This window comes from Pangasianodon hypophthalmus, chromosome 16 (genome assembly GCF_027358585.1).
Source record: "Pangasianodon hypophthalmus isolate fPanHyp1 chromosome 16, fPanHyp1.pri, whole genome shotgun sequence".
Lineage (NCBI taxonomy): Eukaryota > Metazoa > Chordata > Actinopteri > Siluriformes > Pangasiidae > Pangasianodon > Pangasianodon hypophthalmus.
Window position 1 is genome coordinate 6757768 of NC_069725.1, and position 18323 is coordinate 6776090.

Here is an 18323-nt window from a genome sequence, read left to right on the forward strand (position 1 = left end):
AGACCCATAACTGTAGACGGGCTGGGTCTGGATGCCAAATATGGCCAACCAGCTGGTATAGCAGATCCCTCCTGAGAGTATGCTGCCTCGGTCTGTCCACCAACAAGGTTAGGAGCAAGGGAAACCATGGTCTGGACAGCCACCGTGGTGCTATCAGAAACACCCTGTGTCTGCTCTGAGCAATTATGTGAAGTGTCTCCCACAACAGAGGAGTCAGAGGAAATGCATACAGGAGACAATCCGGTCAATCGTGTGACAGAGCATCCTGCCCCAGCGGACTGGACACTTCCATCTGAGCAAACCACAATGGGCAGTGAGTTGTGTTCTCCCAAGCAAATAGATGTCCACATGTCTTGAATGCGGGCTACAATGCGGCACTGGTCTGTAAGTGCTTCCTTCAGATGCTGAACACCCAGGCATGACGGACAGAGATGATGCCCATCGTCAGGAAGAAGCTCATTATGACAGAGCTTGCAGTTCAGAGGACAGGCAGTAGAAATGGAGCTGAATAAGAAATATAAAACCCCCGGATAGAGCCGTGAGGCAAGTGGCAGAAATGTGAGAACTCACCAACAAGTGCGAGAACTCACCAACAACTTGTAATGAAGGAAAAATAATCCAATTAAATGCAAAAAATGTATCATCACAGCTTGGAAGGATGAATTTCACTGCTCCAAGAAAGCTGCACTTGACGATATGATGAAATTGAAAACACTACGACCTAATCCAAAGGCGAGAAAGTGAAAGAAGCGGGGTGCTGAGCTGCAGTGGCTTATATGCCCTCAGCTCAGCTCACATCACTACGCAACTTTTTTTTGTTTTTCGAACTATCTGGCTGATGCTGTGATTATATTTATTATGGTTTGAAGCACATCGATTTGACTAAAGACAGTTTCTACAAACTCCTACATAGAAATATGCTTTTGGAAAACACACCGCAGAGCGAGTTATAAAATAAGTGTCTTTGACAGTGAGCATTTTATGCCTGTTTACATGGTTTACCAAGACTGTGTCATCAGATTCATTCATTTAGTAGAGGCAGAACTGGAAATATAGCCATTTGAATGTGACTTTTCAGTAAAAACACTGCATGCTGTATATCAGCTCTGAGTGAACTTTTTGTAGAGCACTTTTTGTACTCTTACACAGTTTAGAAAGACTGAACAGTGAATAAGTAAATAGACTTATAAATAGAAATGTGTGAAGGGAAAGTAGAGGAAAGTAAGTAAAAGTAAATACAGAAGAATGTAAAATGATGGCAGTTAAAATAATTTAACTAGTGTCCACAGAAATATAAAAGGCAGAACTTTAATTAAAATTTAATTACATTGTTTTTTTTTTGTTTTTTTTTTAAATGTAATATGATTAATATTAAGGCATTGGAAATATAGAATACAGGAAGTAACTGCAGTGTACTTCAGCACAGATAGTGGATTTAGTAAAAGTGAAGCAGTTAAGTACACAAAACTTTTCCAGAGAAATAGGATGCTTTGGACAAATGTGCTTCATCTTGCTTGCACAGCTGAAGCAACTTGCTTGCACAGCTGATGTACATTTGTTCAAAACGTCCTGTTTCTCTGGAAAACGTTTGTGTGCTAGGCTATATATACACCCCTCTTAACTTTAAAATGAACACCTGTACACCTGCATGTTCGTGCAGTTATTTAATCAGCCAATCATGAGTCAGCAGGGCAGTGCATAAAATCATGCAGGTACAGGTCAAGAGCTGCAGTTGACGTTCATCAGAGTGGAGTAGAATGGTGTGAAAAACAAAAAACATCCAGTGAGCAGCAGTTCCGTAGGCAGAAATGCCTTGCTGATGAGAGAGGTCAGAGGGGAATGTCCACACTGGTTCGAGCTGAAAGGAAGGCTACGGTAATTCCTATAACCACTCTTTAAGCTGTGTTTTTGGGAAGGGAAATGTGCACTATTAATGTGTACTTTTTTTATTTTGGGAAAAGTAGAAAACTGTAAAGTGTAAATTTTTCAGAATTCAGTCTTTAGCATAACTTCCAGCAAACACTGACATTTTCATTTCATGGCAGTGCAGCAAAAGATGGTAATGATTAATCCTAATCCAGCGATAGCAATTTGTAAAACATATTTTGCAAGCTCTCTGTGTTTTAGAGAAATGCATTTATGTTTAATGGTTTATTAACTATTACCTGACTAACTATATTAAGGGCTGTAGATTTTAGTATGAGTTGCGTGCTATTTCACAGTTTTTTCTCTTTGTTTTTTTGTGGGTATAACTCTCCAGGAAAGTACAACTCATCAGGAGAGGAGTTTTGCACTGGTTTTGATATTGTCCATGTAAATCACATTACAGAATTACAAGAAAAGTATATGTATAGTATAAAATATAGTATAAATTATAAAGTATAATATTTTCTGAATGTGTTTATAGGGGATATGTCTGTAGCGTAATTGATTCTGAGGGCTTTTCTTGCAGTATAATGCAAAAAACAGGTGACTTGATTGGATTTATTACAAATAAAGGCATAAGATATGAACCGTGCCACTCACTTTAACCTTAAGCTTAATTATTTGTAACTTACGGAATGAGTTCTTGTCAATTTGGAATTGAGACCATGTTGATAAATCATAGAAATTGACAAAGTTTTGGCTATAATTTCTAATAATTAATGTAATGTTTAGATTAGCCCAATAATATATTTTCTTGATAAATAGAATGATTGGAAATTATTACATATATACATTTTACTATCTGTACATAATACTATTTGTAAATAAATCTGATGGCACCATTTTAATTCTGTGTTATAGCATAAATATGTATACTGTTCCTGTTTACTTTCCCCTGATCAGGGTGTTGATTTGTGCTTCTTTATCCTGTTTGTGCTCTTGTCATATCAAATATGTTTCATTATACAGTAGTTCTTTGTTTCAATGTGCTTTCCACTCTCAAACTATCTTTCTGTATTTATTTCTCCACAGGCCAGAGTGAGATGGAGGTAAAACAGCCAGATCAGGTCACCAAACAGAATCGCATAGCACAGCTGGAGTGGAAATATCAAGGCTTTACGAAGGTAAACACTCAACAAAGACAACCTTTCACTGAGCATTTTAGCCTAAGGTGTACCTTGGAGACAGACCTTGCACAAACAGCAGCATGTAGTTCTGGTATGTGAATGGAGTGGTTTGTGTGTTTGTGCGTGCATGTGGGTGTGAACACAGACGCGTCTGCAGCTGCTGCAGGAGGCAGTGTGTAATCTGGAGCAGTGTCAAACTCGGCTCATCCACCGTATTAAGTCTTGGCGCTGGGAGCAGCTCCGCTCCACCATTGGACGTGGCTTCGATGAAAATCTCCTCCCTTTGCAGACATGGTGAGCTTACAAAACTTGCTAATCTAAGCTGAAGTCTTTCCCATAGCAGAAAACATACTCATAATAACTATCACTGGGCACTGACACTGGACTCTATGTTGTGTGAGGTGACGATGTTGTTTTATGTAGCACCTAGGTTCTGGAGAAACGTTGTCTCATTTCACTGTGTACTGCGTCAGCTATATATAGTTGAAATGACAATAAAAGCCTCTTGACTTGACTTGGAGACTCTTTTCAAAAATGTTAATGTCTACAAAAGCATAATTAATGATTATACCTTTTTATTTGTTAAATAACAGCACATTTTAAATCAGTTTTTTATTAGTCTTAGATTATGTGGCGCATCCACCATACAGGTCCCTGAGAATTAGACATAACGTATTAAACGATAACGTATTAGAACAACAGCATTAATATAAACCTGTGATTTGTCTTGCAGCCAGTCAGAGATGCTCTTTAGAAAATGAAAAGACCTTCTGAACAGTGAAAGTGGAGAATTCATCAGCGCTATTTAGGAGCATGAGGAGGTCACATAAAGCAGTAACATTTTACTATAAGGTCCACAAATAAATAATGTATTAATACTTTGTTTTTAATGCTTTTTATAATGATGAATAATGCAGTAATCATTCAGAAATCAGGAAATAATAATAATAATAATAATAATAATAATAATAATAATGCAGGAAATAAGTGCAATAGGAAATAATGAAGCTTATACATTTATAGCCTCTGTTGATTCTGGCAGTGTATTAATAACACAATGAGTTAACAAGATGCTAATAGTAAACTATTGCTATTATTAACAGCTGGTCATATATGACTCAGAGGCTATTAAAAAAACACTTCATTATTTTTTGATATGCTAAGGACTAGTGCAGGTATTCATTCATTCATTATTATGAAAGCATAAGTTAAATACTAACAAATGACCTGTTTGTGGAATTTATAGTAAAGTGTTACCAGAAAAGCTATTGAGCTCTGCTTACTCATGCAAATATAATCTACTTTAGCAAGAACAGCTAAGAAATGTTTCTTAGAAACTAGAATATTTACTTTCACTTTACGTACTTTACGTTCAGTTAGTGGACAAAAAATATCTTAGAAATATGCCACAGTCATGGTGTGTACCCGCCCAGAACACAGACAAAAAAAAAAAAAAGGAAGAAGGATGAAAGAATGAACCGTCACAGATTTAAACTGATGATAAACCTGGTGAACTTTGTTGTTGGTGAATGTGCTTTCAGTCATCTTGCAATGCAAATGAGAAATGTAGCACCTAACGCCTGTTGTGTTACACCATGACGCTGACAGAACAGGATAGACTGCCATGGAGTTTTTTTTACATTGTATCATCATTGCTTTGTAATGCTCAATAATTTGGAATTACCTTCTTCTTGTAGATAATCTAAAAGCATATTTCTCTTCTGTAAAATTGAAATTGTCTGAGGGAATGATCGGGCCTATAAGACTTTGCATGTTTTACAGTGATGCAAATATTTCAAGCATATGTATACAGTCAGCTCTAAAGTTATTAGCAATAGACAAAATGATTCTGTAAAAATCATGTAAAATATATAATCAGGCAAAAGTACCATTAAGAACAATCAAAAATAAATCAAAATTCTGAAAAACAGTTTAAATAATGTATAAGGAAGTGGATGCTCTGAGCATAATGTTAAGTCAGAGAAAGCATTGAGTCTGTTCATGTTGTTAAGTATAATTGCTGGTTTAAGCACATCGTTAGCATGTTGTCGTTTAGCAGTGAGATAGCAAAGGCTAGAGCCAAGAGCAAATGTTTACATTTCAAAGTGTTTACATAGTATGAGGAGGACTAGATGAGAATTAAAAAAAAAACTGAACTGGCACAACAGAAAAGCATTCGTTCTGTCATCAGGAGATCCCAAGTTCGTCTATGGCCAGAAACCAAGGGAGCAAAATTGGCTGTGCTCTCTGGGTGGGAGAGATGGCATAGTGTCTCTCCCCTGTCAATCAGAGTGATTCTAGCCAATCTCAGGTGTCTATGAGTTCATGTATGTGGAAAAGGGTGGATAGTGCTTTCTTCCGAGGCAGCATGAGCAGCGGTTCGAAAAGACTCAGTGGTTAGCTCGGAGGAAGCATGTGTTTGCCCCATTCTCCCGGGTTGGTAGCGGCCATATGATAGCAGGGAGAGTTAGCTAGTTGGTTAGAATTGCCAAGACCACATTGTTTACAGAACCGTCAAACTTTTTTTTTTTTTTTTGGTTTTGGCTTGTTTAATCATGTGCAGTGTGAATCCAAACCAAACAGATATCAAGTTTTAAATTCTTTTTCTCTTCCCTTTCATGTTCTTTTCCATTGCTTTTTCCTTTTTCTTGCTTTTGTCTGCCGAATGCATCCCTTTCATTTTCTCATTCTCTAATTCTCTCTTGCTCTCTCTTTAGGTGTGAACAGTTGCTGGGAGTGAATGGTAATTTGAGACAGGAGCTGATGTTGGTCAAAAGGGAGCATGGAAGTGGCGAACACATTCACAACCTAGAAGAAAACCTGAACCGCCTTCTGCAAACTCTCATCCAAAGGTACATCCATACTCAAATATGTTCAGTTTAGACTTATTCTCTTCTGTAGAAGTTGGGCTGGGTTTTATTTCCTCAACAGGGTTTTTTAGACTGATAGTACTCTTAGTCCCTGACCTAGTGAACCAGTATCAGGATGTGTTTATTGAAAGAGACTTCGGAGCACTTCTGTCGCTCTGGAAAAGGCGTCTGCCAGATGCCATAAATGTAATTGTATTTGAGTAAATGCTTGGAGCAGTTATTTGCCTCAGATGTGCCACAGACGTTCCACAGACAGAGTTTTGATTTTAAAAATGTGTTGGGACAAGTTTCAGTAGAATCAGTATATATTCCAATGTAAAAAATGCCAGGAGAGTTTGCGTATCTGTTTCTCATTCTATTTTATGGTTCCTCAGCTCCTTGGTGGTGGAGAAGCAGCCCCCTCAAGTGATTAAGACGCAATCCAAGTTCTCCAGCACTGTGCGTTATCTTCTGGGAGAGAAAGTGGCTCCTGGGAAGCCAGTGCTCCTGAAGGCACAGATCATCACCGAGTCACAGGCCAGAAACATAGGACAAGGGCTTATACCAAAGTAGGCAAACCCTAACCCTGCACACACTTATGGTCATACAGTATACAGTACACATTATTTAACCATATATTTGTTTTAGAATGCCACAGTTTACTTAATAGGTGTAACTTCCTATAAAAAGGGGAAGTTAATACTATAATAATAAGGGGAAATAATGGGGTGGCTAATATTGTTTTGCGCTTTTACTTCAAGGCTTATTCGTTTATGGGAAATTCCCTCTCAAAGCACAAAATGCTGAGTGGAGATTATTGTATGAACATGTTTCCATTTATCAAGGGTGCTGGTAATTCCCTTGCGCTCTGAAAAACCTAGAAAATCTGGGAAATGTGTTTTGATGCAGTCTTTGGACTCTGAAGGTCTAATTGTTTTTTGAAGATGATTTAAAGACCTTTAACCTTTTGAATAAGTCATTTTAAACCTTTTAAACTTAACCAGCCACTGGTCTCTAACAGTGAATAAGTGAATATACTTTTAATACACATTTAATATTTCGGCAAAACAGTTGTCTATGTTTCAGTAAGTAAAAGGCCATTACGGGTTGTATTATTCACTTTATTGTTACAGATGCCAGCAGTGTGAGCAACTGGCAAACTTGTATACCATATACAGTCATGTAAACGTCTAGAAAATAGACTCCATAATGAGATTGAGAACACTGGACTCATTAACTTTCTGACTGCATGCATTATTCGAAGCCTGTGACAAGCTGGTGTTATTTTTGGTGCAAATATGGAAAACAGCATGGATCGTGAGAGTTATCAAACACTAATTTTTATGATAAACTCATTTCCAAAAGTTTCATTACTACAAAATTACAGGGCGAAATCAAAACACGTAATAAAATTAAACATGGATTTTTCAGCATTGCAGTTCACAAATGTACTGTGTACAATAGGAGCAACTCGTATCAGACCACCAGCTGGACAGAAAGCACACACATTCCTTAAACGTTCAGGTAGTGGGATATTTAAAATCATTTAGACATTTGGTAAAATGTGCAAACAGTGATACAAAGCACCTAGCGCATCTGTAAGAATTCATAAGCTGAAAGACAAGGGTGTTCGAGTATGTATATACAATACAAAAAAATCAATTGGCCACCAAAGAGACCATTTAAAACCCATGTTTATAAATTATATTAAAAATTATTGAAAAGAAGTAATACAAAGTGGTGGTCCATAATACAAGGTGGTCAATGTAAATAAATTTTTTTGGACATGCCCAGTTATAAAATCATTTTGGTATGTGTAGAAATAATTAGTAACGACAGTCTAGGAACAAACAAGTAGCTTGTCTTGCTCTTTATATTGACATACATATCAGAATCAGTACTGGCTGGAGAGAAGTACTTATTTAGCATAATATTGGCAGCAGGCAGAAATTCTATTACTCAGAGGGTTTCAGCAGAGTCGTCCAACAATGAGCTGTGGAGCTGTTGGATACCAAGTGTCTTAGCTTGGTGTGCCCAGTGGATTGCGTTTGGTTTTGTCAAGGCTGAGTTTTCAGACGGTGAGTCACCAACCAGGAGGACAGACAGATCTGAAAGACAGTGTACTGATAGTAGGAATGAGAGCACAGTAGAAGAGAATGAAAACAGGAAGATACTTACAAAAGTATAATACAAGCAGAGGAAATTCGAGAGTTGAACATCAGTGGATGAGAGAATGACACAGAATAATAGTCTCGAATGTGAAGATGTGTTACTGTGAGATTTATTGTGGTAGAGCTCTTGGTGAAGACAGTATCAGTGTCTGCAAACCCACTGCAGTAATTACTTCTCTTTGTAAATATGGCCCTTATATTTTTGTTTCTTTGTTGACAAAAAATGGCTGAGAATGAATTTGATAAAAATGCATGTGATGGAAAATTGAGCTGATGACAATGCAAGTGAATGAATGATAAACAGTCATTTTAAGAGAAATTAATTAAAGCATTTGTGATTTTATTAAACATTTAACATTTATCCCCATATTCTGTTCATTTATTTATAAATATCACAAATCTTCCGCTCGCAAGTGGTCTCTACATAAGTGTGGAATTTTCCAAAATAAAAAACGGCAGTAAAAAAACACAATCCAGAAAGTAAATAGATTAGAAATGTGATTTGCACAACCATTTCTTGCCAGCCTTGTTCAAAGATTGCTGTGGTTTCACCTCACTTTTTCACTTTTTTTGTACCACTTGTCATGGGATTGTCATTTGTCACTTGTCATTTGTTTTACTTCCACCTTTTTACCACTTTCATCTTGTTAACTTTTTGGTCTGATTTATGTCATTTACGACTCTTAAGTATAAGTGTTTGCCACCTACAAGTAAGAAAAATTACCCAAAGCAAACAAATGACAAATGACAACAAAAGTAACAAATTTTTTTTACTTTTTTTTTTTTACTCGACAAGCATTTTATCAAATCCTTTTTTTAAGCAATGACTTGTTGTTACGTTTCCGTGAAACTAAATTCATAATACTCTTAGACATAAATTGTCCCAAAAATGCAATTTTCAGATAGTTCACAGTTCACAAGTGCTTGCAATGAAGAAACGGAAGCACGCATGCTGTACTAACTCCATTGTGGTACATGTATGCATTTAACAGTTACACCTTTCCAGCTCATCTACCCCCACGCATACACACGTTCCAGCACTGCCTCAGTGCCCTCTACACACTTAGACATTCAGATCTTTAAAACTTGTATACCCATAGGGCTGCACACTGCTTTGCTTAAGATGAGATGAAGATACAGTATGCACATTGTATGTGGCAATAGCCAGGCATGCACAGTTGTGTAACCACCCACAGAACAAATGTCATAATACCTCATTACGACATCTGATACCACACAGAAGTGTAAAAAAACTCTTGCCAGCCTGCATGTACACCCACATTGGAGTTTGAACATTTGCATTACTTACTTCCAGTGTATCGCGCTTGACCTTTTAACACCTCCCATCATTGCACACTCACAAAAGCTGACAGAATTTAAACAATTTATTTCCGGAAACAGGAATGAAACACTTTTGAGGAAATCTCCAGTGCGTTTAATATACGCTCCAGAAATTAAACACTATAACTAGTGCTGTTTTGTGTCTTCTACTATACCAGTCTTTAGAAGTTCACATGCCCCTTTTTGTCATCACCTTCTTTCCTGTTTCTGGCCACAAAAGCTGACACCGCATACAAATTGCCACCACACGACTCATCATGGGCCATTTGGGGGAAGTGAGCTGCTGTAAATGTTCTCAGATTTGAGAAAAATGCAGATAAGGGCGATATTTCTGCAGCTGATTGTACCTACAACATCTGTGGAACTGCAGTGACACGTTATCATCCTACTGAAAAATGCGAATTCAAACCGTGATGTGGTTTATTGCATTGAACTACAGACACATATCGGCGTTTAAAGTGCCTGTTTCAATCCGAGACCTATCATTTGCATCTCAAATATGCCCTTTCACAGAAATTAACCAGATAGTTTAGCAAAGCATTTTCTGAACATTGTGGTTTTAGGAGCTTGTTTGTATGTCAGTATACAAGGTAACATATTACATAATAGACCAGTTTTCAGACAAATAAGGAATGCTGGCTGTCAGGGATTACCTGCAAAAACAGAAGTGTGACAGTCAAAGTCTCCAGAAGAACTGCAGCCGATTCTCCAAGATGCTTAGCAAAACATGCCAGCTAAACCTGCTGTTTATGGAAGTTTTTTATGTAGAAAATGTTTAATTGCATTATTTTTGAAAGCATCTTTGCTTTACAACATTTCTTTGCATGTGCCTATGACTTTTGCATATTACTATAGTTTACTGATTTTAACTATATACCTGTCTAATATTAGCTAAAAGTACAGTGATAGATTTTATTTCACATTAATGAACCCAAAAAAATTCTCCGTTTACCCAAAGCGATGGTGCCACATTTTTTTCAATCAGGAAAATCGAGACAGGATCTACCTGAAAAACATTATTAATGTGAGATAGAGGAAGGGGGCGGGGCTACCAGAGGTGTCAGTTAAAGCATATGCATCTGTCAATCATTTCAGATTTATATCACTTGGTTCATCTGACATTTGTATTGGGGGAAAAAGAAGACCGATTTTTTTGCCTTTTTTTTTTTTTTTAGTGATAACCTGTAGCAGTGTATTACAGTGTTAAAATGCAGGGCTGCATGGCAGGTCTGCTTTAATAGACTATACAGGGTTGTCCCGAAACTCTCCATACATAGGGACTATGTATGCCAGCACCACGTCAGTTGTGCCTTCGTCAGTAGATGTTTGTGGACGCTCATTTTTCGGTTGGTCCGGAAGACTTCCAGCCTTTTTGAATTTGTTCATAAGTTTGGGAACAGTACCATGTGTGATGTGCTTGCCATGTTTGCTGTTAAAGTCCTTCGCAACCTTGCAACAGCTTCACGATCCAGCCATGAGAATGATTTCAGAATGTTCTTCTTTTGTCAATGACAAGGCTATGTGAAAAAAATCATATACTATGTTTGAAAAATTTTGGAAGACATTTTGCTAAAAAGTGTGAATTTTCCCTATGTATGGAGACTTCTGGGACACCCTGTAGATTTTATGTTGCTGTGTGATCATTGTGGTCAAGGATATGAGCTAATTTCCTCTCCCAATGATTTTTATTTTTCAGTGAGAACGTAGGAGACCTGATTAACAGCACAGCCATCTTAGAACACAACACAACCAGCAAGAGCACATGTGCGACTTTCAGGAATATGGTTTGTACAGCATGAGCGCCTTTTTACAACATGCAATAAACTTTCTTATTTTGATGGAAAGAACACTTAATTGCTTAGAATTCTGGTGATAATTTTTGTAAGTGGTAATTGTTCCTTTTTCACAGTCCATCAGGAAGATCAAGCGTGCAGACAGGAAGGGCTCGGAGTCAGTAACAGAGGAGAAGTTTGCTTTGCTTTTCACTACAGAGATAACCATCACAGGCTGTGACAGTCCTTATAGTGTCCAGGTACCTTTGCATTTGTCATTGTTTTGTTTTCTTTGCTTTTTCAGAGTTACATTTAACCCTGCCAAGATACATAAAGAAAAAAACGGAAGTCCTGTTGCTGTTTAATAATTTGTCACCGTTTTGCGTGTTTAGTATCTGTGGTGCCGTATTCAAATCTATTCAAACTGTAGCAGTCGTGTGGTTGTCTTGTGGTCAGTGGACAAGACCCTGCAGAATCTGCTGACGTTCTCAGTGAAGTGATCTGTCAGCAATGCTGTGACAAACATTGCATACCTGAGACATTACACTAACAGACAAACAAAGGTTCTTGTGTGACTCCTCCTACCAGGCACAGAAACCAAATCCGTTTCAAGTGTGATACAGGATTACAAAGACCTCAAATTACAAAGAAGCAGTACAACTAGTTTGAGGTAATAAAAATGGCATGTTATTAAACAGTGATAACATGACATGTATTCATGCCATGTTCATTACTAGCACGAGGATGTGTTTTTGAGAGACTGCAAAGTACTCCTGTAAGTCGCTCTGGATAAGGGTCTCTGCTAAAGGCTGAACATGTGAATATACTGGTGTCTGTGCTTGAGCTGATGGCAGATTATCACTCTGGTGATAGAGGTGATCACAAGAGATTTTGCTTATCAACAGTTTAGTCAAGAACCTGAAGAACTGGTAATGTCCAAGAAAGCAACATGCTGCTTAGTGCCACCTGCAGGGACGTTAAGCAGAGCTCATGGAAACATATAGCAAAACCTACCTGTGTTTTTTAATGGCACTTTTTCCAACAAAGGGAAGCCTTAGGGCCTTCTAGGCTTTTAGAGACAGCTTAAGGATTTCTGGCAACTAAAACTTTAAAATGTACTGTCAGGTGAATAAACACAGCATAATGCTTTACAACTTTGTGGCAACAGTTTAATAAAGGCCCAAATATGGGTGTGATGGCCATGTGTTGACGTAACTTTTGACCACATTGTATGTGGTTCCCCCTTTTAAGGACCAGAAGTAATTGAACAGTTGGCTACTCAGCTGTTCCATGGCCAGGGGTGTGTTAATGGCTCATTATTTCACTTACAGGTAAGCAGATAAAGTGTGAAGTGTGGTTTTCAAGTGTGGCATTTGCATTTGGAATCTGTTGCTATTAACGCTCAATATGAAGTTCAGAGAACTCTCTCTGCCAGTAAAGTAGGTCATCATTAGGCTGAAAAAATCAAAATAAGCCCATCAGAGAGACAGTAAAAGCATTAGATGTGTCCTAGGTGTGTCCAAATCAACTATGTGGTACATTCTTAAAAGTGAATGAATGAATGAATGAATGCACTGGAGCTCAGAAACAGTAGTAACATCTACAAACATCTACAACAGCAGTAACATCTACAAACATCTACAACATCCTATGGATAGATGAGCCAAAGATCAACTTGTACCAGAATAATGGGAAATGAAGAGTATGAAGGAACTGCTCGTGAACTGAAGCATACCGCCTCATTTTATGGCATGGGCATGTATGGCTGCCCACAAGCAGGAACTAAATACAACTGACCTGCTCTTCCACTGCCAACAGCAAATCCTCTACCTGTGCTCCACTCTCCGGCACACACCCGTGTAACTGTACACGTTCACTGTATAAAGTATAAAGTTGGCAAAACACCAATGATCTCTCCACACATTCCCTCTGCACTCAGCGCAGAGAGAGAGAGAGAGAGAGAGAGAGAAAGTACAGATAATTAAGGTAGTACCATTTCTCACACAAAATAAAGACAGTGAAGAAATGTTTGAAATTGTTGTCCCTTACAGAGTCAAACCTAGAACACATAAAAGCCCGTTAAATTGAACTGACCCGAATCCAAATATACAACCGATTGAACTAGAACGGTCCTGATCTGAATCGTATCGGCTGCATAGTAAATTGAAGTGTATCGAATTGTTACTTGATTAACTGTTTAGTTTTTGCCCCGTATCATATACTGTTTAGTTTTCGCACTATATCATATGCACCATATCATATATGTATCATATCATATCATATGAAAGAGGAAGATTCATACCGCTAGTTGTTACAACCAGGATCACCCATTGATTAGATTGTCAGGTGCTGCACTGAACAGCTTACATCTCTGAATAACCACCAACATAATCTGGAAGGACAGTGGAAGTATTCTGGACCATTTTCTGGGAAGAATGTCACTCCAGGACTTTGGGAAGATCAAGCTTTACTCAGTCACACACATTACATACAGACTGTTGCCATGTGTAGTTCAGTGTAATTCAGTCTCATTGGGAATATACACATTAGATTACAGTGTGTCATTATAACAAGAACTGAATGTATAAACGTGCTATAATGGCTGAGGGAGTCTATACGGATTTGCTTGTTTATTTGCTGAAAGTGGAGATAAGTAGGAGTGCCACTATACACACTGCTGTTTCACATTCATACTGAATTACAAGGTTTTCTTTAATGGGTTAAAACTAGTCTGAATGGGTTAACCAGAATCAGCTGTGTGACTTGGCTGTATGATGTTTTCCAGCCAGGCCACCTGCTGTGTTTAATATCCTGAAAGCCATGCTGAATTCAACATGCCTTTTTATTTTAAGACTTATTTTAAGGTAAAACATGAGTGTTTTGTTTGCGGCATAAAAAGCACTGAAGGTCTAGGATACTGTGTCAATGCAATTACACATACTAAAACTTGAATTTTGATATTTTTTTTTTAGAAATTTGAACTGTTGTTTTTTTTTTTTTTTACTAAGTGTGAGGTCTGACTCGTGTTTCTTTTCCTCTTGTAGGTGATCTCACTTCCCGTTGTCGTAATCGTACATGGCAGTCAGGAGAACAATGCTATGGCCACCATCATTTGGGATTGTGCGTTCTCTGAACCTGTGAGTAGCACAGACTTGGTTTCTTGTTAAATAATTAAGGAATAAACCACAGCAGTGGGTGCAGTGATAGGAAAATAATCAAAGATTATCAAAGGTGGTGTGATGCAGCCCGGCGTGAAACGGGGCACTCTGAAGTTTCCCATAAAAGAAGTCACAAAGAGTTTTAATCCTTTTATGCCACAGCAATTAGCCAATGCTAACTAGTTGTTACAAAATGACACATCATGCTTTTTATCCATTTATGGTTGAATTTAATCCAGGAAACAAATTCCTGTTATTACTTTCTTTATAACAGCTGTAACAAGTCACTCCCTCACCAGGCTCTTGTTTGTTTCTCACTTGAAGTTAATAAGATAAAAAAAGGTACTTTGTTAGTCCTGACGACTTTTCAATGTTTGAAAACTTAAATTTACAGCTTTACCTCTGACTGTTACAAAGTGCTGACACTGGAGACTCCTTCCAAAAGTCTTAAATACACACTTCATCACAGACAACTTTACCATATCAATAATACACAATTTTAATCTGCTTATGTGGAGCATCCACCATACAAGTTGTTACTATAGAAACAATAACGTATTACAAGTGCATTAATATAAACCTGTAAGTACAGTTGTGTTGTTGAGCTGTTATAAAAAATTAATCAACAACTTCTGATTCAAGATTCAGGTATAAGATGTGCAATTAAAAAGTGTTTTTGTGTCATCGTGTCCACAGAACAGGATTCCGTTCGTGGTGCCTGATCGAGTTCCCTGGAGTCAGATGTCTGAGGCTCTGAGCTGTAAGTTCATGTCCGAGGTGCAGACCACACATGCGTTAGACAGATGCAACTTACACTGCCTCGCTCAGAAGATCTTTGACAAGCCCGATATTTCAGAGGACTTCAGCAACACGCCCGTTTCCTGGGCTCAGTTCAACAAGGTATTATTTCTATTATTAATGAAGTGACAGAGCACATGTATATGCGCAGTAGTGTCCAAAAGTCTACTAGGAAACTCTTTTTTTTTTTATTTCATCTGTCATTAAACAGTAATTCAGTAATTCAGCATTTTAGTCAGCTGATACATATTTTTTCCAAGGCTAGGACAATTTCTTTTTGGTCTAATAGCATATATTTAATTAAAATCATAATACATATCCTTTTGTCCCAAGACATTTTCTGTATTGACTTGGACTTGTCTCAGACTTTTTGGCATTTGTACTTGGATTTACCTTGTGCAGTGGTCTCGTTAAATGTGGTCTTGGTCTTGACTGAGAGAAAAATAAGGTTCGTGTCATTTCTTTTTGCATCCACAAAGTTATTACATCTAGAAAACAGAGTAGTCTTTGACACAGTGCATGAATAAAGCCTAGGTGAAGTAAAAGCTTGACCTCAATAAGGATTTGATGGTTTTCAGTCTCAGTCTTTACTCTGGCTCGATCTTGCCTTGGCCTCAACCACCTTAAGATTCTCTCCTGACTTGATTTCGGATAGTCCTCATCTTGGACTTGAAAATGGTAGTCTTGATTGCAGGTCTATTTAACTCTTGTCTCTTGACTGACTAACGCTTCATATTAACTCGATTAGAACAGTCCTCTAAGTCTTATGATTATCCCTCCTTATAGTCACATGATTGAAGTGAAGTTCTCCATATCATTGGGTGCAGTGGTGCAGTGTGTAGAGAGCAGCTCCAGGTTTTATAGTTCAATTCAAATCAAATTTAATTGAATTGAACAGCTTTAATCAAGAATATGATATAGGAAATAATCTGGTAACTGCTGAAATCAGATCATTGTATTATCAGTGTTCATGTACACACACTCAGTGAGATCATATGCAGCCAAAGATTTAATATTTCATTCTTTCTGATACAGGAAGTTCTTCCTGGGCGAAACTTCACCTTCTGGCAGTGGTTTGAGGGAGTGATTGATCTGACCAAAAAATGCCTAAAGGCCTACTGGAGTGATGGGTATGAGAAGCGTCACTGTTCTCAGATTGGCCAGTAAACTTAACATCATCATTTTTCAATAATCTGTGCTGTTGTCCACTGCAGACTCATCCTTGGCTTTATTGGGAAGCAGCACCTTCACATCATTTTGCAGGACCAACCCAGTGGCACGTTTCTGCTGCGCTTCAGTGACTCTGAAATCGGAGGCATCACCATCGCCTATGTCGGCCTCAGTGATTGTACGCATGCTAAAAATGACAGATTCGTATTTGCTTGAGTAAAAACATTTCAAAGATCTATTTTGTCTCACCTTTCTGCTGTATGGCATTAATTTTGGCACCCTTATGTTTAGACATTGATTTGTACATTTACGTTGTCATCGCTCTCTTGCTTCTCTCTCTCTCTCTCTTTTTTTCTCACTATCTCTGTGTATCTCCAGCTGGATGCAGGAAAATCCAGAACATCCAACCATTCACTAAAAAAGACCTGGATTCTGTCGGCCTTGGTGACCGTATTCGTGACATTGGCCTGATATCACAAGTATATTCACATGCAGCGGGACGACCTGCACGACTAATGCCAAAGAATGAAGCATTTAAGAAATATTATACAGGTAACTATGCATAACACAATATGACACCCATCACATCTTTATGCTAGAGATATAGGAAAGTTTGTGACTTTGTTAAATGTTGTGTGATCATAAAATAAATGTTTTTTTCTGAAACTTAATGTACTTGTCAATATCTGATCAGCAATCTGATGTCTGAAAGGTACATTTAAAGTAGCCTGATATTCAATATGATGCCGTCTAGTCTGATTCAGAATTGTGCAAACAGTTCAGCTTCATTTATAAAGAGAGGTCATGCCTCCTTCACAGATACTGACAGGCATCGAGACCACATCTCATGCACTGGGACTAAAAGGCATAGGGGCCACGTCTCCTTTTTTAAGATTTTACTGAAGCACATAGTGAAGCATTTTACTGAAGCATGGAGTGGGGGAGAAAGTGAGCGAGAAAGAAATGCACCATGAGAAAAGAAATTAATTTAATAATGTGCAGCCGTATTATAAATATTGTGACTGGTGCAGCAGTTTCCATCCATACTGTTGCTAAGAACTAGCAAAATGAGGAAGACTTGTGCATGACAGGAAGTTTCATACCAGCCATTCGTCAGTATTTGTATTGACTTCTAGTTAGTAAAAAAATTACTGGCACATATTATTATCAACCACTTATCTTATGAAAAAATCATACATTTTTCACATGATGCAAATCTAATTTGTGTTAAGCACTGTTCCTGCTCACACATCCCTGACGGTCTGTACTGAGGCAGAGTTTATTCTCTATAGCAGCTTGCTTTGTTTATTTCCTCTTGCTGAAGTGGAATAACTGTACATGGGATTCCTACAAGTTATTGTATTCTATTGTTAAGAACACTTTGTGTGAGTGCCCTGTGGCGCCACTAGTGATAGAGCAAGTCCCTTTTGCTATTTTAGTGTCAGCAGTCTCAATTTCAGAACTATGGTATGTCTCCAATTGGCCTGGATTTTCTTTGGAGTGAATACTTGGTCTTCTATTGCTTCATTTATTGCAGATGTTCTCACACTGATATTTTAACTGCTAAGATTTATAGTATGCTCTTTCTTTGCTTCTCTACCAAGTAACTCTCTAAAACATTGATTCTGTATCATTATGCTGGTTAGATTTGACTCATCTTTTAATTTATTACAAAGCAAATGATTCATGTGAATGATGCAACCAGAAGCCCTGAGTCAAATGTTTGCAAATGTGCGCACTGAGTGTGCACTCCATGAAACTATTTTGTTGTAAATGTTGTAGAGGTATTACAATTAGTATTTCAGATACTAAGCCTAAAACTGCAAGCATAGTTTTCCTATTTGCTCTGTGATGCAGGGCTGGAACACTGTAAAAATTAACGCTATGATAACCATACATAACTCCCAGTATCACAGCTTTCAGTATATCACAGTAGCTGCTTACAGCTACACATTTTCAAACAGAACACCATTAAATGCTATCAAACGCCATGTCACATTGAAAGAGGTAT

The 18323-nt window shown here is 37.9% G+C and overlaps 1 protein-coding gene across 2 annotated transcripts in view; it reads left to right on the top strand.

The window, feature by feature from the left end:
- Positions 1–18323, top strand: part of stat6 (signal transducer and activator of transcription 6, interleukin-4 induced) — a 42904-nt gene that overhangs the window by 17114 nt on the left and 7467 nt on the right. For both annotated transcript variants that reach the window (XM_026920431.3, XM_026920430.3), the window contains exons 6-16: positions 2959–3050; positions 3199–3347; positions 5771–5905; positions 6298–6471; positions 11111–11198; positions 11324–11446; positions 14231–14323; positions 15041–15244; positions 16178–16272; positions 16357–16490; positions 16691–16864. In XM_026920431.3, the coding sequence (XP_026776232.3) occupies positions 2959–3050; positions 3199–3347; positions 5771–5905; positions 6298–6471; positions 11111–11198; positions 11324–11446; positions 14231–14323; positions 15041–15244; positions 16178–16272; positions 16357–16490; positions 16691–16864 (1461 nt within the window). The remainder of the gene's footprint in view (positions 1–2958; positions 3051–3198; positions 3348–5770; positions 5906–6297; positions 6472–11110; positions 11199–11323; positions 11447–14230; positions 14324–15040; positions 15245–16177; positions 16273–16356; positions 16491–16690; positions 16865–18323) is intronic.